This window comes from Alligator mississippiensis, chromosome 2 (assembly GCF_030867095.1).
Source record: "Alligator mississippiensis isolate rAllMis1 chromosome 2, rAllMis1, whole genome shotgun sequence".
Taxonomy (NCBI): domain Eukaryota; kingdom Metazoa; phylum Chordata; order Crocodylia; family Alligatoridae; genus Alligator; species Alligator mississippiensis.
Genome location: NC_081825.1, coordinates 193,948,360 through 193,973,772, shown reverse-complemented (window position 1 = coordinate 193,973,772; position 25,413 = coordinate 193,948,360). Strand labels below are relative to the sequence as shown.

General features: G+C 40.0%; 1 protein-coding gene across 14 annotated transcripts in view; it reads right to left on the bottom strand.

Annotated features, from left to right (window-relative positions):
• SOX6 (SRY-box transcription factor 6) overlaps positions 1 to 25,413 on the bottom strand; it is a 532,213-nt gene that overhangs the window by 45,908 nt on the left and 460,892 nt on the right. For all 14 annotated transcript variants that reach the window (XM_059722632.1, XM_059722633.1, XM_059722642.1 and 11 more), the window contains one exon: positions 9,284 to 9,392. In XM_059722632.1, coding sequence (XP_059578615.1) covers positions 9,284 to 9,392 — 109 coding nt within the window. The remainder of the gene's footprint in view (positions 1 to 9,283; positions 9,393 to 25,413) is intronic.

The following is a 25,413-nucleotide window of genomic DNA, read 5'->3' as shown; positions in this document are numbered from 1 at the left end:
GTTCCAAAACCCTTCGTCAGGCTAAGGAAGTTTCAGCAGTTGGTGTGTGCTCTTCCTGGATGGAATGAAAAGTAAAGAAGCTGCCTATGTCCTTAGACCAACACGGCTACAACCTACACCCCTGATAAAATCACAGCATTCTAAAAAAGTAATAAAATGTCATAACTCCAAGAAGTTTTAAATTTGTGGTGATATGAGTAAAACTCTGAAAGGATTTTACATGCTGTTTGAATGAAAAACTAAAAACAAAAATAATTCTGTTCTATAAAATAATCAAGGTCTTGCCTGTAGTTAGTACATAAAAATAAATGTAACATTAAAAGAACTAGGACAGTGAAGATGCATAGCTTCTTTAATGCAAAATCTCAAGTGTTTTTTCCTCAGTCACTGTTTTGGTAAGAAAACAGGAAGACTCTAAAAGAGATCCATATACTTCTTGCTTGTTCAAATAGTGCATAATGGTAATGGTGAATCCATATAACCACCTGAACATACAACTCCACAATATGAGGGCAGAACTAGTGTGAAGCAATTTTGCAGGCACAACTGACACACTGACTTTTGAAAATGTGGCCCTAAAACTCCCGATTTTTTAGGATCTTGCAGCTATGCAATTTAGATCTGCAAAGCAATTCATTAATAAATTAAGTCACTGCTTTTCAAAACTTTTCTTTGTCTGATCAGTCTTCCACATTAAGAATTATGAGCATACAGAAATGTAATTAGCCTGCATAATCTCTTCGATTTTTACTGGCAACCTTTGAATTGGAATAGACCCTCTGACTGTTGGGATTAGAAGTATTGGAAGCATAGGACCATCTCTCAAAGCAGTAAATGTTGAATTAGTTTTTCATTCCAGCATATACCAATTCTATGCCAGCATGACTGGCTCAGAGGAAAGTCAGGCCAAAGCAAAAAACACCTTGAATTGAACTTGGAGTGAAGGGGCAGAAAGATCACACAAATAAGCTTTTTTGTTAGTATGAGCAATGTTCTCCCACTTCCCATCCCTCTGTAAACCCAAACAGGAATTGGTAACGGTAGTTAGCAGTGTTAGTCTGAAGCTAGGTAGAAGGAAGAGCAAGATAGCACCTTATAGAGTAACTTTTTCAGAGACGCATGAGTTTTGTAGGCTACAGCTTACTTCATCAGGCTTCTGGAGCATTGTGGTCCCTGAAAAAATATCAGTACCTGAGAGTCACCTGGAGAAAGAAATGCTCTCTGCATTTCAGAAATTCAGAAATTTCAGAATTCAGAAAACTTCCCTGATACTAAACCCAAAGTAAGGAAAGGAGTGTGACTGCTTACTTTGGATTTAGTCATTCTGTCAGGATGTTAGCTGGTGTTGTCGGAGCAAAAAGTCAATTTGGCCTACGGAGTTTTAGCTGCCTCTGCATTGAAAAATGCTACAGGTTTAAGATTTACCCAAATACATGTAACTGCATAACGATCCATTATGTATGTAGCTCATACCATGCAATATAACACATAAGTATTATATAGATGGTCTTAGAGCACCTGACAATAAACTCAAACTGTACCACCAAATAAAAAAGAAAAAAAAAAGAGAAAAAAAACCCAAAGACAATATCAAAGAGAAGATATCAAACGCACTAAGTCTTAAAAGAGTGTGACTAGAGCTATTATGGAACAGTGACACTCAATTGAGATAGTGACCTTGACAACATAATACAAAGGAACAAATCACACTTCTTTCAAGAGGCCAAAGAACAACTATGGGTTTATAGAGTTCCTTAGCAACCTGCAACTGAAGTAGACACATATGTAAGCACAGGATGCCACTGCCACATATAAAAACTTTGTGATATGCTGCAAAAGTGAAAAGATCTGTAACAGCCTTATTTAAGATTAGGAAGAAGTGTAAATATTCGTGAAGACTAACAGAGTCTGTCATACAGTGTAGTACATCAGAGATCATAGTTTAATTGTTGACATTTCAGCCACAGTATTTTCAATGAGCTTCCACTCTTAGACATGCCATGCTAGGAGAGTCATCTCTTAGCTTGCCAAGAAGAAAAGACAAAACTTGGAAGATATTTTTAATGTCTTTTAATCTACTCCACTCTGTAATATATTCTTTAACTTCACCTTCTCTACAACCAGAAGGACAAATAAACAGCTCACTCTTGAACTCTTGCCAGCAACTTTTTTCATAGATCAGCAGAGGGATTCATCCAGCACCCGCTTTCCAGAGACATCTGTCTGCTAATGCTAAGTCTGGTAACCTGAATCCATTCATGAACTCGGATTTCCCACATGGCAGCACACCATGCCAAAACTGTCCCATTAGCTCTAGAGGGAGGAGGGACTTAGGCTGTCCTTAACCTGGCACAGTTCACTGCTGCTTGAAGTTACACGTCAAGGCTTCATTCTTTTATTATCCAGCAACAGGATGGGCCAACACTGCCAATGAGTTTCTCAAGATACTGTGCTAAGGACACTAGGAGGAAGAAAGACCAGTATAGGAAAATGAACTGAGAGAGAAAGGTCTACAGAGAACTCTTCTGAGAAAAACTGGTAACAGGATTTTGTAATGTTTTGTTCTAAGTCAGGAATAAATTTTTATTTTTTTAATTAAAATGTTAATATATTTTTAAAAAACCGTGTCAGGCAATGGAAACTCCAACTCTTAATTATATATATTTATGTGTATGCCGTTGGATATTGGTGAAACTGCCCTTGGCATTTTATTAATTTTAAACACGTGAATATTTCTCAAATTTTTTTCTCTCAGGTTATTACTTGGTGCTCATTGTTCCTCTAAAAATGTAGCAAGCAGAACTAACCCAGTGTAACTCAGGTGTCCAGCCTCATGCAATACATGGTGAGTAAATGGTGTTAGTACTTTGCAAATAACCCATAAATTGGAAAAATGTCCAAAATCATACAGTAAATACTTCAAAAGAAAAAAAAATACATAGAAGGACATCTGGCTCAATTATCTAATGTTTCACTATGCAGTTAAGATGCTAAATTCTTAGTGGATATTATTCATTATAAATAAATTTATCAGCTTCAGCCAAGAATGCTTTTAAACTATATAATGGTAGTATTGGGATGATATCAGTGTAATCCAAGGAAGGCTACCTTGTGCCCAAAAGCTGTTTAAGTTCTCTCCCAGTTGGTCTATAAAAGAGATCACCCCTTACATATCTTTAAATTACTGTATTTTATTGCATATAACATGCCCTGGAATCTAATACACACCTTGTTTTTGAAAGGCAAAATGAAGAAAAAGATCTTGCAATAACTGAGTAGCATCAACTGGGGAGCTGACCCTGCTCATCTGGACTTGTGGGTGTGTCCAGATGAGCACAGCTGTGTGGTATGTGGCACTGCAATCATGTTTGCAGTGCCCCATACCGCACAATCCAGTGTTTTCTGCTCTCCAAAAGCAGGCTGCTCAAGCCTATGCTACTCCATTTTTTTCTGTGGGGTTTTTGACCAGGGGTCAACAAAAAAAACCCTGGGGAAAAAAAACCACAAAGCAGCACACACTTGGGCAGCATGCACTACTGAAAAGCAGAGCTGGGCTGCCCAGAGCTGCACTGTGGCTGCTGGCCAGGCTCTGCCCAGCAGGATTGCCATGGCTGCAGCCTCGGGAGGCCCCCAGGACCCCAGGTAAGGCTCCTGGGGCCAGCACAGTGCTGACCCCAGCCTCTCCTCCTGCCCCTGGGGTAACTTGCCATGCACCAAATCGTGTGTGGCATAGGTGTCCCCAGGGAACCAAATGTCCACACAAGTAGACACATGCACTTGCAGCAGCTCAAATGCAGCAGTACAAATTTGTGCCAGAGATTTGTGCCTCAGCACACATGCCTGAACATGCACTTTGGTGTGGGGCAAATTGTGCCACTTGGGGCAAACTGACCTTGCCCAATTCCTCCTGAATTTTCAGCCAGGGTGACCTAGGGACTGGGGCCAGCCCCTTGTGCCAGCTGGACTGCTGAAGCAGCCCTAACGTAGAGTGGCCCCTGCACCCTTTACCCACTACAGAAGTCTGGTAGTGGGTGCTGTTCCCTGGCTGTGACCTGCTGCCACCTGTGACACTATGTGGTCCTATGGCTGCATGCCTGCCAGACCTGGATGGGGACCACATGGCTGCCTGGGCTGTGGCATGGGAACTGCAGCAGAGCCTTCTGCACTTCTGGGCCAGCTATCAGTGGGCCATGTCTGCACGGTTGGCCTTCATGCAGAACTGCTGTCACGTCTTCTGGTGCCCCTGCCCTGCCATCTGGGCAGCTATCACCCAGAAGATGTGCTTGTTGTGGTGGCCCACTTTTAACTATCAAAGTGTGTCCTACTGGCCCAAAATGGCCAGGTCAGCCACCATGTCTGCCCTCCAGCTGGGTCTCTGGTGCTGGCCCTGTGCACGGTCCTCTGTCTGGGTCTTGCCACTTGCTTCACCAGCAGAAATTCTGGTGTTCCCTGTTTAAATATTGCAAATTTTCTGATAAAAACCCCAAATTCTTTCATTACAATACCCAAAATCCATGTTCTTCCAAGATTAAAACAAAAAACCCACTATATATAAATAAAGAGATCAGTTGGGCAATGTTTTATTGATATATTTACTATTTTAAAGCAATATGGAAGCCTACCAGTGCCTCTATCTTCATAATAAATTAATTCTGAATATCTATACACTTTGGTGTTTGCTTTTGGGTTTTTTTATCATAGAAAAATAAGAGCTGCCCTTGCCCCCTTCACTCACCAAGATGTGGGGTGCTGATATTCTAGTGCCCTAATATTCCAGTGCCCTGCCCCTGCTCCTCACTCTCAACACACAGCCCCGCACCAGTGACCCTCACTCTTGACCCACAGCCCCTGCCTGCCCCCCGCTAGCTCCCTCCCAGCAGCAACTCCATCCCAGCACCTGGGGCGCAGGGACTGGGCTGGGTAAGCCACTTACCTTCCATGCCAGACTCCCCCTACACAGTCTGCTGTAGGAGGGCAGGGGGGCTCTAAGCCTGGCTCTGGAGCCCTCTCCTACCCACATTGCTCCCCCACCCCTGACCCCCATATCTCCCTCTAACTCACAAATACCCTTGCTGCCACCTGCACCCCTCCCCCCATCCCATCACACCCCCCAAGTGGTTCCTGGGACCAGGAGCCCTCCCCCAGGCTGGGGCCACATGTCCCAGAACTGGTGTGGGCATGGGGCAGGACTGCAGTGTGGCAGCTGCCCCTGCAGCTGTGGCTCCTGCCAGTAGGTCCCATCCCATCCCATCCCAATTGGCCAGCTGGACATGCAGGGTGTGAGATTTATGGGGTGGATGTGGGGTTTTGGGGGGAAGGGGCATGGGGGGATGGTTGTGGGATCTGCAGGGGGATAGGGAGGGTTTCTGGGCAAGTGTAGGGTTTATGGGGGTGAGGCTTGTGCAGGGGTTGGAGGGGTGTGGGGTTTGAGGCTGGATATGTGGATGGGAGGTTTGTGGAGGTGGTTGGGGGTGTGGGGTTTGTGGGTGGATTGTGGGGAGACTATGAGTGTGAGGGGGACTGTCTATGGGTGGGGGACACTGCTTAAGAGGTGTAGGTACCCCACCTGCCCTCCACATGGCACACAGCCCCCCACCCCTGACAGCAGAGCAGCCATTGGGTGCTCAGGGCCAGCTGCTGGCAGAGCTCCCTCATGGCATAGCACAGCCCCAGCTGCCCAAGACCCAGCACCACCTGTGCCACATGTTGTGGGCCCAGCCTGACTTGGCCTGGGGGTGTGCAGCTTTGGGCAAGACTGGGCCGCTCTTGCTGTCACCTGGGGTCCTGGCACTGTAAGCAGGGGCTGCACATTGGGCTGGGCCAGGTCCTGCCTCCAAGTGCTCCATGTGCCATTGGGCAGAGCTGGCTCAATGGAGGCAGGACCCGGCCCAGCCAAATGTGTGATAGCTGGTACCAGGGGTCCCGAGTGACAGCAAAAGCAGTTCAGTCCTGCCCAAAGGCACATGCCCCAGGGCTGAGCCAGGCTTGGCCTGCAACATGTGGCATAGGTGGTGCTTGGTCTTGGATGGCTAGGGCCATGCCAAACCATGTGGGGGCTTTGCTAGCAGAGGGCCCTGAGTGCCCAATGGCCACTGCTGCTGCTGTGGAGGGGCTGTGCTGGGGGCAGGCACTCCTCCTGGGCAGTCTTCTCCCACCCCCACACAGTCCCTCCACACATAAACCCCCTTCCCCCCACCGTTCCTATTTACTGGGGATGGCACCTGGGTCCGGGTCACTGCTGCAGCCTTGCCCCACTCCTATTTGCTCCAGTATGCTGAAGCAGCATGCTGAGACAGCAATGGAAGTTGGCAGGCACTGAGATGCTCTGCCTGGGTGCCAGAACATCTCCTTGGAGAACCCAGCCTTCGGTTGCTTCAGGGCACGCTCCAGGAGCATGCCCTGTGCTGCTTTTTCTTCAGCAGTTTTTTTATTTTTATACCAGGATTTTGGTATCAAATTTAGAGTCCACGGTGCAAATATGCAGAGCAGGGAACATTTTTTCATTCTTACCATGCCTCTTGAAGAGTCTCAAACTGAGATGCTGCAACAGTCATGTGCATGCTTGTCTGGATGTGCCGTATGAGTCAATGATAATTTTACTTTCATTTTTGCCCATAACTTGCAGAAACTGTCTTGGCCTCAAACTGGTATTCATTTTCTCCTGGAAGAGTCACTGCTTTCAGCGACTCTCCCAGCTACTCCAGAAAAAAAAACAGCCAGTTCAGGAGCAAAATAATCTGGGAACAACCAGGATTTAATCACTCTCCTGGGAGGCGAAGCTCTTCTGGGAGAGCAAATGATTGCACAGTGTTGCCTATACAGACATTAAACTGCTGAGGCCCTGAAGAGTGGAAAGCTTTCAATGCTGATATTGTGCAGCCAGGAGGGGCCCATATGCACACATCTCAACAGTGCTCTGTAGGCTCCCTTAATCTGCCTGGTGGCAAATGGCAGCAGAGCATAGGGCAGCCCTGATTGGCTGACTCTGTCTGCCTATGGTCAGCCTGTTTCCCTTCAGCACAATGTGAGGATTGTGAAGAGGTTGTGTTCTGTGGCCTGCTGGAGCAGCAGAGTCCAGTGAGCAATACACTGTCTTCCGGGGGGGGGGGGGGGGGGAGGGGGGGGCGCGGCGGGCGGATGCTGGAGGACTATGTTCTCTTCTGAGAGAAGCTCTGGGTAAATTTTTCTGGGAGAAACCTGGGAGAATTCTGCCAGATTATTTGAATGCGTGTACAGAGCCTGCATTTCTCACATATAATGTGCACTGCAATTTCCAGTTGCTAATTTTGAAGGTAAAGTGCATTTTTTTATGTGAGAAAATATAGAATATACTTACATGGTGATATAAGTGGCCATAACAAATCGCTCAATTTTGTAAAGGACTTAAAGCTGTGTTTAAGTCCAACTCTATTCAGCAAAAACACACAAACACATACCTACTTTTAAGCAGATAGATAGATAGTCATATATATCTATATATAGATATAGATATACCACAATACCTGTACCACCTGTCTCATGGTTGCGATGGCTCACCTGACAGTCCAAAACACATCACTGCAATTACACTGTACACATTTCCGTTACAATAGCTGCACCACACACCCATCCTACCTTTAAGCATAGTCTTCAGTTCCAGGACATAAGTTAATTGTGTGCTTAAAGGTAAGCATGTGCGAAAAGGAAGGCAGTGGGGCAGCAAAAACATCTGGCACCATGAAAATCAGGACTTTAGACTAGCATCTAGTTCTTCAGGCTGTTTTAGTTCAGGCAAATATAGCGGTGGTACATTTGAGCAACAGCAGGAAGGACATATTATGTGAGCTATTTTTGCCAGTGAGTCTTCAAAATGGACTGGAAATTATTGAGACTCTGTCTGGAGTCAGAATGGAACCTACACGCAGGCAGAATGGACACAGAATGGAAACTATGCCCAGAGGAGCACTTCCATATACTTCAAAATACTGCAGCCTTTCCCACTAGCCATACTGTATCCATATTATGAGAAACATTTTTAAATGACCCTTATTTGTGGACAGGTGCAACTTCTGATTGTCGCTATGCTTTTTTGGACCTGGCAAACAAGCAAATCAGATGCTTCTGATTTGGACACAAGTGAGGCATTTTAGGGTATTGAACCACCTATATTTGGAGCTGTTTCAAAATGGCAGCACCTATTATGATCTCATTGTTTTATGTGGACAAACTGGGAACAATACACATGTAGCAAAACTGCTCCAACTTAAACCCTGGATAAAGCAATGTTAAAGTTGAAGCAGCTTTGCTACATTTGTCTTGTTCCTGGCTTGTTCTCACATAACAATTTTAACATAACAGCTGCTGACCTTTTGAAACATTCCCATTTTGGAATGGCTCCAAATATATCTGTCCATACCCTTGGAGGCATCTCTTTAAGGAGATCAGTGTCATGACAAGAAGTCGTCTGGGGTGGGGGGAGGGATTGTGAGCAAATCTTATCAAACAAGAAATAATTTTCTTGGTACAAAAAATTTTGCAGAAAGTTTGAAAATAAAACATTCGTCTTCATTCAAAGATTGGTATATAGATTCTTGGTAACAACATACTTTAGCTCTCTGATCTACTGTGAGGCATCCAATAGCACCACTAGGTAACAGTGATGAGTTTAACTTATGTCTTGAGAAGCAGTGAATTGTTACTGGGGTTTGCTACTGTGCTTCCAGCACACCTGGAACTCTCACTAAAATCAGTGGGAAGGCATTACTGGGTTGGACATTTCTACATTATCATTTGAAATCTACCTGTCAATAAAGCAACACTTGCTGTGTTTCCATGAAAAGTGTGTCACTACCTTGATGGATATCCCTCTAGATTTTAGAGCACCTGCTTTGTGTCAAGCTGCTAAATTATTTCTAACTAGTCTTCAAAAGTGGTACATTTTCTTAGTAATATATTACTTTATTGAGACTCTCATTATTCACTCTGATTACCAAGATATACAAAAAGCAAACACTGTATTGTCAGCTGCTGGATACAGTTGATTGCAAGCTACTGAAAGATGGTTAATAGCATTTCAAGATGACTCAGATACTGTAAACTATCACTTACTCAATTTTGTTATCTGTATCTGTTCTTTATTATGTATGTGCTACTCAGACAAAAACAGGCAAAATGTTTTAAAGATGGACCCAGGGATTAGCTGTACCACACCCATTAAAGATTTAGCTGTAACTGCCACCCAGGACATATTGTGGCAATTAATGCCAAAGTGTTTAGACATGGTGCATTCATAATGGCAACTCACCTTCTGCATCTTCTGGCCTTGTAAGGTCTATGACTCCTGGGCCGAGTTTTCCATCTTCATTGGGTTTTCCTGTTAATTGTGGGCCTAAATTCTCAAATCGTGTTCTTTCCTGAAAAATAAAATAATTATTATTAATGCTCTGTTTTTTAGTTCTACTTCTCTGCTTGAGGGTATGCATTGATACTTGCCTTTTCCTTTTACTGAGAGAATTAAATGAACAGGTTTAATTAAAAGTGCTATTTAGAATATACCATTTAATTTTCAGTGGCTTTGAGCACCCGCAGCTCCCTTTCTTTTCAGCTGAAATTATGCTGAAATTATGAATGTTTAGCTCTTCTTCAGATCAGGACATAAGATTTAAATGTGTATCTCCATAATACATAAATGATGTCACTCGCAACCACAGAAAGCTTTTTGGCAGGAAGCAGTGCTGATCCATGCTGCACATTTTGTCTTTCCACTGAACTTTCTGACTTAAACTGGAAAAAACAATTGACATTTGAGACAGACTAAAAATGAGCACTTGAAAGAAGAGTTCCTATTAAAGCATGCTGCTAATTTAACAGAAAAAGCACTTTTTTCCCCAACACTATGAGATCCAAGTTTGCATTCATGCCCCTGAGAAAACACAAGTCTCAATTTTATGCAAGAGGCTTTCAAAGACAAGTATTTTAAAGAAGGAATAGTAGATGACAGAATTGATACTATTATTTTGTCTAGGAATTTAAATGGAACTCAGTGGGAATTGGGAAAAAAAAGGACAGAGCACTTGTTCCTAGAAAAACACAAACCTTTGAAAGCTGTAGACCTGCACAGGTAACCTGGACCTAGGACTGCAAAATGAAAAATAAGAGGCACTTTGTGTGTTAACCCAATTCTTTAGTCAAAGAAGTACAGGACAAGACCCTATAACTGACAGTGCAATATTCCTTCACATCACAATGGTAGTCTCTGTAGTACTCTGTATCAGTAGCTAAGTGTTCAATGGTTATCATTAATTTAGTGTTCTCATTTGAAGGAACACAACATGTTTTCCCTCTTGCCTTGTTGTTACCTCTTCAGACTAAACTTGGCATTATGTTGTACTTGTGAATGAATGAAACCTTGTTGTTCATTACTATGAAACAATATTAAATGTCATGTCAGCTTGAATTTACAGACATGAAATACCAGCTTTCAGCTCCATGAACAGTTTCTCCATGTTATACTTAATGCATTATGCAGAAGTAGAGTGCTGATTGCTGTTCAGTCTATTGTTCAATGACCTAGTTCTATACGGAGTATGTAAGACAGAAGAAGGAAACATTATGAGTTTCTCTCCTGCAAGATGTTTAGAAACTTGGAACTATTCTTAAAAACCAAACATACAATTACTTGATGGCTGTTGTCCCTCATTTGTTCAATCTCAGTTCAACTGTGCCTTCTAATCTGATTATTTTTGGAATTGTGCTGCATTTCTATAATTAACTCCCATCAGCCAAATTGTGCAGGAAGCTTTCTGATTCCTCAGATCATGGAACATTTTAAATCTCCACAGGAAGAAAACACAGTATAAAATTGACATACTGGGTTACTACAACATGCAGCTAAGGAGTTACAGGTACAAACTGCATTTCTCAAAGCTTGACAAAATCTTTTAATCATCTACCAACTTATTTCTGCAGGCTAATCGTGGAGTAACACTCTTCATGCTGCTGAGTTGTCTTTGCAGCATATTTACTCTATATAATGTTTCAGTTGATGATAACTTTAAAATACAGAGAAACTGAAATGGAAAGTAAGGATTCCAGAAGAGAATTGCCTACATAGGCAAAATAACTAGATAGGCAAAACACTACTTCTAAAAGGCCTCCATAAGAGTGAAAGGTGTTGGTTAATGCCACAATAACCCTAAATCATGAAAATGAGGTCTGTCTTGCTGGTAGACAGGAATAAAAGGCCACCAAGAGTTCTGGATTCCTTTTCAAAAGATTTAGACTTTGGATTCACAATAAAAACAAAGCTGAGTACTAAGGAAATGGCCTTTGGCACATTCCATTTCTCTTTCCAAATTTTTTCATTAAAACTTTTTCCAAAAGAGAGTTCCCTGGCACCTGCAATCTTCTTAGAAGAACAGCCCTTATGTGTATTTTAGAAGCAAGAGAAATACCTTTCTACTATAAAAATCAACAGAAGCTACTATGTATCAATATGCACATTTGAAGTATCTTTCTAGTCATTCATTCTCTTTGATTTTGCCAGAAAATATTCTCTGTTAAAAAAAAAAAGTTTCTGAAAGAATATCAATATTTTGACATGGAAGGAGAAAAGGGAAAATTACATGATAAGGTTCAGAAATACTATACTGAGAACGCTTACACAATAATAATACCTTATCTTCTAAAACAAGTAACAAGCACTTATGACTGAATAATAATCTCCATCTTTTAATTCCCTGGAATATGTATCATAGCTATTTCAATATTTTTTTTGAAACAGCTTTTAAGTCTTTTTTTCCCCTCCACTGAAAAATATTCTCACATTGATGGTTGTAAAATATAAATATTTACAGAAAGAATTAGTAAAACTTTTATGAAAGGCTCATGGAAAAACATAGGAGAAAATGCTTCTATAAGAATAAGATATTTTTCAACTAAAAAAATCCATACAATTCAAAAAGATTTAACAAATTAGTATGAAATTAATATCAAAGAGGCACTGCCCACTTAGACACCAGATTTACATTTCTGAGGTTTAACCCCGATCAGATTCAGCAAGCTAATGGCAAATAAGCTAACCAAGCTTTTTGCCCTCTCTACACTGTAATTTTAAGATGTGTTAGGTTTAAATATATACCTTTTCCTACTGTAAACAAGCACTGAATGGAAGATCAATTCTATGTGTATATCCTTTGTAGACCAGCGCACACAAAATATGGTTAAAAGTGCCTAGGTGGATGTACACAAGCATGCTTTTAGCATTCATGTGAACATTTTATCAGTACATATATATACATACGTCCAGAAATATAAACAACCACTGCGTGTGTGTTTACATGCATGTGTGTGTTTATATAAAATACGCACACATGCGTGTGCGCACACACACACATAGGTTTGGTGAGTGTTTATATTATATTTGTGAGCATACATATACATGCGTACAGATAAAACATGCACATTAATGTTAATACATAAAAAATTAACACTATAGCTAAGAAGCATGACATACATTTATATATTAATGGTTCTTGTATATTATAATGGTTCTTAACGATTACTAATGGTTATATATGGTTCTTTAGCTACACAAAGCTAATTTTTTATGTATTAGTTATGTAAGCCTTCCAAAGATGGTGCATGGGTTTTGCATTCTCTTCAAGATGATAATTCTGGAGATCTAAATTAGTGGACAACACACTGGTTATCATATGTGATGTACTGATATTTAACTGTTCTCTTTCAATTGTACCATTTCAATAAAGGACCTAGGAGTTGATCTTGAAAATCTCTGCTGCTAAGAGTAGCCCTGCAATGGGCCTAAGAATTTTCAAAATTCAGAAATTATTTCAAAGGTGAAAGTTCTTTCAACCCCAGAATCAAGATTTTGATTCTGAGTATGTGAAAAATGCAGTAAAAATAATCACTACTTTAAAATTAGATGAAGAAAAAAAATTATTCTTGTTAACAGCCACATCTTCATTTTCCATTCAGTGGCATGATTAGGCACTTATTTATGCATTGCCAGTCACAAACATGCAGAAAACATAAAAGTTATTGAAAAAATTAAAGTCTGCTCTACTGTGTTGTATGATGGTTGGTTCTCTAAGTGCTTTGAAATTATGATGTATGAGGTAGATGTTGCATATTAAATAATGATATTTAAATTATAAAGCCCCCTTTACTGAGAGCTGATAAATGTTAAATGTTATGAGCCACAAGTCTGTGGCATCCATCATATTCACATATTATTGCAGTCAATGACGGAGCAGCCCCAGTGATGACAGATAGACTGTTAGATTATTATCCCTTATTTCCAGACTCACCAAGCAAGCCATTCAACCTTTTAGGCATTATTTTTAACTTTGCATTAAATTAGCAACTTATCCCTCACTTCTGTGGAAGGGATTATCAATTCTTCCCTGATGCAAAGGAAGTAACAGAATGGTTTAGTCAACCATGGAGAGGGAGAAAGGAATAAGTAGGCCTTTCCTCTAAAAACACTGCCAACTTCAAACGGCTAGAAACAAATATAAAATTGTGATCTTGTGGAAGAACAGCAATGAAACAGTAAGCACGCAATAATGGCTTTTCTCTGCACTTAGATAAAAGCTGAATTTTTGATGTGCACAGTATATTTTCATAAAATTTTATATACTATGTTTTATACACTTATTGGCTATTCCATAATAATGTGTGTGCTAACAGTAAAATTGCTCTTAAATTTATGTGTGTTATTTATACATTCCCACGTAACAATGCTTTTTGTTGTAAAAAATATTCTGTTTATTAATGTAACTTTACAACCACTGCATCCAAGATCCGTGGTAAATTAATGACATTTTTATTATTTTATAGTGTCATTAAATTTTTACTGATCACTCCATCAAACAGAAGCAATAAAGGCCATAATGTAAACTGGGACACTTAGATGAGGGGAGCAGGAAGGCATTCCATATAGTCTGAAGTAAACGGCTTGCTATAAATGATATTTATACCATCTTTAAGCATGTGAGAATACTTGGACAAGTTTGGCAAAACTGTTTCAGTAGTACAGTGGATTGTGTACTTAAATAACAGTTTACTTGCCAGCAAGACAAGTTTTTTTTTTCAAAACATATGCGAGAAGATGACTGATTGCATCCATCTCTTGAAAAACAATATATGAAATGTAATAATACACTGGGCACCCCTCCCTTCTGGATTACCGAGACTGATCAGACTATACCCATGCCTCAAATTATTTCAACATGCTAGCTTTTTCCACATCTGAAATATATGCTCAGACTGAAATGGAAAATGGCATACACACTGATCGTTGTGTGAAAGGTTTAATTTTTTTTTTTTTTTTGCAAACAAATACATTTTATTTAAGTAGACGTGGTTGGTCAATGATGTAATACCCTTTATTTCAATAGCCTAGCTTGGAAGCAGTTACCAACATTTATTTAAAGAGCCAATTTCTAGAGTCTGAATTAATACGGGTCATTCACAGAAGCCACAAAGCATATGCCTAAGGGGCCACTACATACTCTGAGGACAGTATTTTAGTTACAATGACTACAAATAATTATCACATTGTCTTTACATATGAAATACAGATAGCTGATTTATTCCACAGTAAACATTTCAACTAATCCTTTAGTGAATTATTTGCTAACCCTGGTGTATTCTATTTATGTACTTCAGACTGTACACAACAATAACAAAAACCTTTGTTCAAAATATCAGGAGTAAATGTTTTAGCACAACGAAGAGGGATTTATTTGCACAACAATTCTTCCACCTAATGGAAACTGTGAAATTAAATCCTCAGAGCCACTGCAGCAAAACACTACAGTTTCTTATGAATCTGTCTGATGCTCAGAACAACACAGCAGTTCAAAACTCAGCCTGTTACTATGTCTTTCCTAGAGTCCACTTGATTATGCCCATGAATAAAGAAACATGATTCTGTTTGTTTGTTTGTTTGTTTGCTTGTTTGTTTGTTTGTTTGGGGACAGGGGGCTCATCCTGTACAGGTCAGGCTACAAACACTCCCAAACTTTTCAACAAGTCCCTGATATTGTTTAACAGCCAGATGTGGAAAGTGAAATTACCCTCTGCTTAGAATATTTTGCAATATTCTGGCGCAGCAAGGATAATGACAAATTGACTTTCAGCCTTATCTTTGGTTATTTTAGTTATTATGGGTGAGAGGTTTAAATATTAACTTTATCACAATTTATGTCAGTTTTCCAATTGGTCTCTGGGCATGAGAGTGCTCCATGTCTCTTGTTGCCAAAGTGGATAAAACACAATAATGACACTATTGTTATGAGAAAAAAAAGAGTAAGTCAAACCCTTGGAACTGCACCTTGATTTCACATACCTGTGTAGTGTTTACCTGGAAACTTTGGACAACATCATAACAGCAGGACATGCTCTAGAAAACCTGACTGAGATATTAGATTTCCAAAGCTGATAAACTGATTGCAGAAAGTCTGGTTAATTCCAAAACACGTTTTCCAATCATGCAACCAGTTACTTTTTAATAAGTTCATCTGCCCTATCAAAAGAAACTGTTATCTTGAAAATGAAGGAGGATAGATGTGTTGTGATACAACATATAAGTACTTTGGTAGTTATTAACCGATCATACCCTAAAATGACAGCACAGTATCTCAAATATGGAAATAGTTCCTATCAAATAAATCTGAAGTTAGGAAAATAAAAATCCCCAAAAGAACAGCTTACATACAACTAAAAGAAAACTTGGTGTCATTTGTTATCATTTGAATCTTTTTTCATATTTAGCTCAAATTATTTCTTAGATCAAGGTTTGCTTTGAGTTCCAGGCTTAAGCAAACACCATGCTAGACTTAAACAAATCCATCAAATTTTTACCAGGTTATAGGTGGAAAGTCTGAAAAAATAATCACAGAATTTCTTATGGTTTACATAGGGAACCATAACTTTGGCCCAGGTTCACAAATCTTTCATCACGCATTTCCCTAAGCTTCAGATTCTGTTACAAAAGCATTGCCTGATTAAACTACAATCTACTGCATCAGTCCAGGCATGGGGCATTTAAAGAGTTTGTGTGCAGGGCAGGAGAGAAAATGTTATCACAAAACTGCAACAGTGGCTGGTTTTTACCATTTCACACATTTGTAAGTTGGATGAATTAATTTCAAATGCCTGTGACTGAAAGATGAATCAGACAGGTTTTTACCTAATTCTATTCTAGTAACTTTAACAATATGAGGGAATTACCCTAATGGCTACACTGAGTGGCAAATTCTCACTTAAACTTTGGTTTCCTCCATGAAGGTCCCCTATTGTGGGTAAGGAGCTCCAACATTACTGTGATGAGGGTAGCATAAGAACCTATAAAGAAAAGAAAGGAATTCCTGCCATAGTCTACAGGCTCCAGTTCCCTTATGGTACCCCATAATGCACTTTGCTTAACTGCGCTGGAGCATACAGCCTGCCTTGGCAAAAGGGAGGTCATTAAATCCTCCTTATCAATGGACTGATCTCAGAATATTGCTGAAAAGGAAGAAATGTATTTGAAAAGGGACTTACACTAGCCCTGCTTAGACTGGCTGTATGCTTCAACTGGTTTCCATTGTACTGTGAGTGTGACAACATGACACATGCTGGAGCATCACAAGTGGAATAGGAGTCCAGGGCTGCTGGCTTGCATGATTTAGAGTGAGTCTCAACATATTTGGTTTTCTTCTTAAAGTCCCAGCTCCTGGAGTCAGATGAACACATGAGAATCTCAGCTTTCATTAAAATAAAAAAATGTCCAGCCCTTGGGATTTGGTAAAAAAGCTTAATTATTAAATATGTGATCCCTAAAGGCTCCAAACCAGCAAGTAAAAAAAGACCTGTCCAAATTTACTACTTTTAAATAGGATCTCCTTAAGCAACTATCATGATTTTTGTGCATCTGATATCACCACAATGAAATATGAAGCAAATGTTCAGGTGAAAGCCCTTCATACCCTGATTACTAGGGACATTCAGCACATATTTTTAATGTATTGAACTTGGGTACCTCGAAGGTCATCCTTTAAAAACATCATGGATTTTTTTTTTTATTTATTAAAAATAAAAAAGCCAGATACCCACATTTACCACCTCAACAGGATTCTGAGTTAACCTTTCCCCAGTCCCCATAAAACACTGACAGATCCTTAACTACTGCAGCCCTTGCAAGCACCCTAAGGTAGGATCTACTCTAGTTAGATTACTTTCAACAGGATTACTGCCGTCGCTGAACCCCCTTAACCAAATGCTTTATGTCTTTGTTCATATGGTTTTAATATGGTTTTAACCAATTGCAAGGTTATTTATAAGTTTGCAACTCCCCAGTAGTTAGAGTTATGAAGCGTTCAGACTTAAGCATATCCAGTTGTGTGGTAACCCAAATACTGCTTTCATGCGGTTTCCAACTTTTTATTCATGCACAAAGGCATGATGCATGGCAGTATCTGAAAACTTTCTGATTAACTCTTTGCTTCAGCAACAAATTCACAGAGTATTCGACTGTGAAATTATGTATTTTATTGAAATGTGACAGAATTTTTATTTTAAATAAACAATTGTCTGAATTCTGTCTTCTCTTAATGTGCATTCATTAGTCCCTAAAACCAAAGCCCAATCAATTAAATTAACAGCTGGCAAATTTAAAATGAACAAAAAGCCTTACTACTTTATAATCCATATAATACACTATAGAATACACAGTTGGTTAGAAGGACTCTAGTGCTTGAGTCATCACTAGTTTCTAAAAGGGCTCGATAACTATATGACTATTATTAAGACTTATTAATAACACATCCCAGAATAATCAAATCTCTTATTCCAGGATGCAAACTTCACCTGCAGGAGTCAAGCAAAATCCAACTCTCTGCTGCTCCTATCACTTTGAATTCAATATCTGTTAATCATTGATCAAGTGTGCTTTGAGGAGAGACTATTTTTCTTCTGTAGCATTTAGTAGTGTGTCTTCTGTCAGGTATTGCCAATTGACAGCTTGTTCAACACTAAATTCAATAGATAACTGGTAAATAATATTGGTCACACCCTACATAACTTATAACTGTAAAAAGCCTGAGAGCATGAATTTGGAAAACTCATTTTTATATTTCATATTAATTATGACCAAATCATTATATTTGATGTACATTCTTCAGGAAATAATTCATTTATTGAATCATTATGTACCCTTTGGCCAGGTACAGACATTACACATAAACCAGTCTAAGTGACTGGAAATCAATCTAGACCCATAACTGAACAGAAGTTTGGCACACACAGACAGGTCTAAAAATAGTGAAACCAGGTCTGAGAAAGACCTGGTTCAGGTGCACTCAAATCTAACTGATTTAGGTTAGATCGTTAAATTGAACTTCTGTACTAGATCGCCTATCAATTCAAATTGGATTGTTGTCCTCTGGCATATCAGCCTCCTTTGCAGCCCCCCCACCAAGCCCCATCTCACAGAGAGGTATGCTAACATTTGGCCCACAATTGACTACCCTGGCTGAGCACCCATTGGGCCCCATCCCCGAGCTCTCCCAAAGCCGAGCCAGCACAGACCCTCTCCCAAGTCCCTCCTCCCACCTCCAGCCATCTGTCAGCCTCAGGCAGGCAGAAGGTGGGGAAGGGAAGCATCTGCATCCCCTGCATGAGCCTCAGGACCTCGGCACCCATATCCCCAGACTATCCCCCCCATCCCATCACAAAGCACCCTATGATGTACATACACATCTGACACTGAGCATAGGAGAACCTCCTGCATTCACATACAGTCCCATGGGGCCTGACCCTAACTCCCGCAAACCCAGCCAGGGACCCCCATACACCCAGGCTCAAGCACAGCCCCATGGAGCCTAACTCTGGCTCTCGCACACCATATCTCAGAGGCCAGAGACAGGCACCCTGCCACCTGGACCCCTCCCCCAAGCAGGAGCCAGTGCAGGCCTCTCGTGGGTCAGGCTGGCAGGGGACAGAAGACTGGGACAGGGTCTGCATGGAGGCAACCCTGTGACCTCTGCAGCTCGGCCACTGCCCACAGATACAAGAGCCATGGGCATATGGCATGCTACAAGGCTTTTTGGGCCTGCAGCTACAGGGTCCTGGAGCACTGGGGGGGGCATGCTTACGCATGCACAGCAGGCAATCAAGGGTGACCTGAGTGTTTGGCTGTGCTTGGCAATCTTCAGCAACCCAGGGAGCCTGCAGGGCATGCTGAAAGGCATGCAGGAACACCCTCAACCTACAAGCCTCAGCCAGCATATTCAGCCTGTCCGCCCCTCTCCCAATGCCAAAGGGCGAATGTGTCTACCATTCACTACCAATCTAGCCAAGGCTGATTACAGAAAACCACATAACTTAGGTTGATTCAGGTTTTTTGAACGTCTGTACTTAGCTCTAGCATATACATACCCAGAGTACAGATTTCAGACCTTTACACTGCCGGCACAAACTTCTACCACTCCATTTTTAGGAGCAACAACATTAGCTTGCAGCAGCACTAGGTTGTTTTCTAGTAGTCAACTAATCGTTATAGGGAAAGATGACTTTCATCTTACTGTATCTTCAGTCTGATTTTTGCAAAATGCAGGCATTCTGAATAAGCAGCTGAGAATGTACTTAAGTTAACTGGATCTAACCACCTGGAACAGTGCTTGTCTAAGCTGTGGATATGATGTCATGATTCTGCAGATATATCTGTACACTTACCTCTCATTTTATGCACATCACTACATGTAATTAAAATACATTATCATTCTTATGGGTCAAAATTAGGTTAGGACTCAGAAATGTTGGCTCTCATTATTATGTTCAAAGTACTAAACCCCCACTCTTTCTAGTCTTATTATGGTAATATAACAAACAACAGAACTATTTTAGCTTCTGCTCAGTGAAACTTCTTTTTTTTTCTGAAACAGACACAACCATGATGTACTGCAGACATCAACTACACAAAGCAAAATTAAGTATCCTCTACCGAAGTTTGGAAAAGGACAGATTTTTAAAAATGTATATCCAGATACATGTGTCTACTTATAAATCTAAAGAACTGGTTTGATGAATTTTTATAAACAAAACGCACATACTTACACACATGTGCATGAATGCATATGCTCATGTGAGATTTTAAACTCATAAAAGCTAAGGAAGTTGGGTTTCACATAGTTACTATATTTGCGCCAATGTAAATATCTATTATAATAGCACTTTTTATTACAAAATTAAACACCTCTGGAAAAGCTAAGACAAAAAATGGCTTGCATGATGTAGTAAGTAGCCATTTGTGATAAAAACGCTTTTAGCACAAAAATTCTAATAGTCAAAAAAACAGGGCGAATTGATCAGGGGGGAGAAACTCACCTAAGTCACTTGGAAAAAAAAACCCCATATAAAACAGAACCTGAACTTTAGATACAATATTTTATTACAAATATCACTGAAATGCTTTATGTTTGACTTAAAAAAGAAAAAAAGGAAGTTAAAAGACTGTTAAATTAACAGTAACAATCACTGTGCTTACTGTGGGCTAAATAAGTAACAGAAAGGAACTCAGGCCTATTAAATGTTCATATTTCTATCTAGAATTATGAATGCAGTTACAATAATTAGGTTGTTTTTATTGTATCACCACAAAAATACACCAAACACTATTATATCCAAGCACATGTCTTGCTTTTTATTCATTCTGTATAGGTAACTATACACACGAATTCTTGCCTCTATACATACAATATACATGTAGGGGATTGTTGTTGTTTTTTAAATTATTATTATTTCTATCAATATGTTTTCCCCAATTTTATAGCTTTCCTTATCTATTTTTAAAAATTGATGTTATGATGTTTGTTGCTGTTTACTCCATTTACACTCAAGGCATCTGTTGTTATGCTGAAAGGGAAACAAAACACATCACTAATGCAACACAGTCAATGACAATGAAACAATGATAGTAACATCATTATGCCATGTCTTACCTCCTGTATCCACATCACTGCCATATTTTTCTCTGATTATTTCAGCCTGAAGAAAATGCACTACTTATTGTCTGTGTCAAGAATGCAAGACTACTGCTCACCAGGTTTCTACATTGAGTGCAATATATATATAATCAGGGTGATATAGATGTTCCTTCAACTAGCTTCTTTCTTTAGTTTTAATTCAACCAAAAATAATTATAGCTGCTTACCATTCCTTATAAGCCCTGATCCTGAAAGATGCTGAAAATGGTGGACCCTATCCAACAAAGTACTTAAGCATATAACTAGTCTTATTAAACTTTATGGTAGTGCTTTACATGGTTAAAGGTAAACATGGGATAAAGTAGTCTCCTGAATCAGGGCCACAGCACTCAGCACCTTCAGGACTGAGCTCAGGGTAAATTTGACAATAGAATCTGATGTTAAGGCGGGTACTTCTGTCTTTGACTGGTAGCTAATAAAGATACATTCTGCTTATTCACCTCCTCCAAGAGAAAGTCAGGTGTGGGGTCTCTTATGCCTTTGAGCCAATTAGCTTTGAGTCACAGAAGAATTATTCTTCTTCAGGGTGTGAAAAACAAAAGACTATGGGCCTCATCCTGAAGCTCCACACAAGTAAGGGGCTTTTTCCACCAAGAATGGTCTTATTGAACTTAGTGGGACAGTTCACAGTTTGTAGAGTTTGATAAGTGTAAAATTAAAGAAGTTCACTAAACTCATGAAATTCACTAAAATTATGAAACGATAAGGGTAAAATTACAAAAATAAAACATCAGCAAACAAAATATTCCTAAAAATAGATCAAAGAAGATGTTTTCCTATCATACACATGACATGAAAATGCTCAAAAATGCTCACTTCCTGGACACTGGAATGCACCTTTATCTGACGGGAGGGGCAACTCACCCATACAGCTTGCCTCCGCAAGCATTAAAGATATGTAAGAGAAGAGATAAGCCCTATTTATGAGGGTGATAGAAGACAATGATTTTTTTAGTGCAGAGTCTGAGGAACCTTCACACCTGAAGCCATCTTAAATGCAAAATGAATATCCCAAGGCAGAAAACATACACTTGTACCTCAAAGACCAACATATTAATATTGAGTAGTAGTTTCAAAAATAGTCATGAAATTCATCCCCATGTAGAAGACCTGTAAAAAACCTGTGGATCACTTATACCCTACTTTCAAGTGCTGGTTTTCCTTAGAAGGTGTTTTGCATCCTAGGCACATCTCTGATTCTGATTACAAAATTATCACCATTACCTTCCTCAAGAGAAAACATGCAGCTGAGGTGATTCACTGAATGGAGATTCTCAACCCTAGGGAATGAATTTACTACCATAAGAAGGGTCATAACAGGCATGCAAGGGGACTAATGTTTCAGGGAATTATGCCTTTCTTCCTCCTTGCTTTACTTCTAGCCATATTTAGATAGTATTTGTGGTAGTTCATCCTTTACATGCCTTGCACCAGAAGCTGTGATACTGCCCTGGGAATATAATAATTATATTTTCTTATTTTTGTATTTATTGTTGTCGTTGTTTTGGATGCTTTTCAGCAGTAGAATTCAAGTAATTTTATCAAAAAGGGTGGTATAATTCTATTTTACTCACAGGATAACTAAGGTATAGAGATGGGAAGTGACTTGCTAGAGGTCACCTGGAAATCCAGTGATACAGCTGAGAACTGAGCCCACGGATCCTGAGGCTCAGGCCAGCATTCTGGTTGCTAGACCATGTGGTCTTGCCCATAAATCTATTTAATGTATTTTTCAGTCATGAAACATTAAAGACTTTGCTGTTGTTGAAGGAATACATGTAAAGAACACAGCATAAACACAGGCAATAACAACACTTAAATTATCTGGGACCTCCTGTTTTGATGTCACACTTAGATAAGAACTTCCTACTATGAACCTATGCAAGCTCATACGCGCTGAAAAAACAGTAGCCCATACCACTAGCTGGCAATTTATGTCTGAGAAGGGAGCTTAATCATTTTGTTGGTTAAGTCCAATCTGAGCCAAATTTTATATTATGACCAAACGTTTGGCAGTAGAGTAGCAAGGGCAAGTAGCAGAAAATTGCTTACCATGTTATTTGCCAGATTACTTGAATGATTTGCATCAGGTTTTCAAGAGATTTGGGGAAATTAAAAACTTAAAACTTGGGATGGCTTTGAACTGTGGGTTTCTGTTTCTACTTGCAACATGATGCAGGAGGGGTAGTTTAAGATTTAACATGGATTAACTAAATGAGACCTTTTATATATATAGCGTGAAACATTCAGGAACAGTTCAGTCTGAAATGCTAGGGTTTGTTGTTGTATTTTTAAACTGAAGATTTGGAGAGCCAACTGATTTAAATTAACTGCTTACCCTTGCACTTCCAGTTGTTTAAGATTCATGTTGCCATTGTACTAAATACAGCTATAGTTTGTATTCCAGATAAATTGATCTGACTACAAGCCTCACTCTTTAGTATGATTCCGACTCCAAGATAAATCAATATTTAATATCCCCTGCAACAGCCCCAGTAGATGATTTTAAACCTTTTCTCTTTCCCATTAAGTTACCTTTAAAAATACTTTATACAAGCCTTCAGAGATGAATTCTGAAAAACTAGTTTATAAAAAGCAGTCTGAAAGTCATTAATTCACATGGAGAACGTATTTTTTTAAAGAATCTTCCTGAATTGTGCTGATCTCTAAATCCATCTCCATTTAACTAATTCTCACTTCTCAGCTAATTTAAAGAATAAATAGACACTTTCTCTAATCCTATAACATAGAATTTAAGTATAAATAAATATATAGACAGGTGATCTATAATAAACCTATGGCCCTTTGCCAGCTACATGGGGTCTGAGGTGTTTCTGAGGAGAGAACTTTTGTTGCTGAGAACAGAAAAAGAAGTTCATTGTTCCAGCGTGAACAATTTTCCCTCATGCCAATGAAGCTCCTCCCTCTCTTTTACCCACACAGACTAATGAAAGCAAGCAAAAGCAGAAAAGCAAGTCAGTCCCGAGACTGAATGGCCATTCTCTATTCTGTTTCTTTTCTGCCCTATACAGCCTCTTGAGAAGCAAGAAGAAATATCCTTTCCCCACTCCATCATACCTTACCTTAGCTAGGACCCCCAGTATGTAGCAGTCCTTGAGATCAGAAAATCTGCTAATGTAAAATGCTAGGCTCAGGTTCACATCCCCATACAGCAGGGGTTCCCAAATTATGATACACATGCCACTGGAGATATGTAAGAAATCTCTAGGATACATGGGAGAAATTGTGTAATGGCAGATTTAGTTTTCATTATACTAACAATTGGCACTTAAGGGGTTAAAATCGAAAACGTATACTGGTAGGGGTATGCAGGCAGATGGTAAATCTGGAAGGGAGTATAAAATAAGAAAAAGTTTGGGAACTTCTGCCCTAGGGCATTGAAAGGAAAGGGATCAAATTATACCTGAGATTATTATTTTGAAGGAATGTTTTTAAATATTAGGGATGAGCAGTCATAGCAAAAACAAAAGATTTCCCTAGATTACAGGGTGGTTATAGTTTACAGGAACATGCCATTTCAGGAACAGGAAAACATAGTTTGTCACAATATCACAGCACAGTGGTGGCTTCCATCTGAATGCTAAATACTACTGTATTTACTTGAATTTAAGAGAAGGTTCATAGATTCATAGATGTTAGGGTCGGAAGGGACCTCAATAGATCATCGAGTCCGACCCCCTGCATAGGCAGGAAAGAGTGCTGGGTCTAGATGACCCCATCTAGATGCATATCCAACCTCCTCTTGAAGACCCCCAGGGTAGGGGAGAGCACCACCTCCCTTGGGAGCCCCTTCCAGACCTTGGCCACTCGAACTGTGAAGAAGTTCTTCCTAATGTCCAATCTAAATCTGCTCTCTGTTAGCTTGTGGCCATTATTTCTTGTAACCCCTGGGGGCGCCTTGGTGAATAAATACTCACCAATTCCCTTCTGTGCCCCCGTGATGAGCTTATAGGCAGCCACAAGGTCGCCTCTCAACCTTCTCTTGCGGAGGCTGAAAAGGTCCAGTTTCTCTAGTCTCTCCTCGTAGGGCTTGGTCTGCAGGCCCTTAACCATACGAGTGGCCTTTCTCTGGACCTTCTCCAGGTTATCCACATCCCTCTTGAATTGCAGTGCCCAGAATTGCACGCAGTACTCCAACTGCGGTCTGACCAGCACCCAATAGAGGGGAAGTATCACCTCCTTGGACCTATTCATCATGCATCTGCTGATGCATGATAAAGTGCCATTGGCTTTTCTGATGGCTTCATCACACTACCGACTCACGTTCATCTTGGAGTCCACTAGGACTCCAAGATCCCTTTCCACTTCTGTGCCACCCAGCAGGTCATTCCCTAGGCTATAGGTGTGCTGGACATTTTTCCTC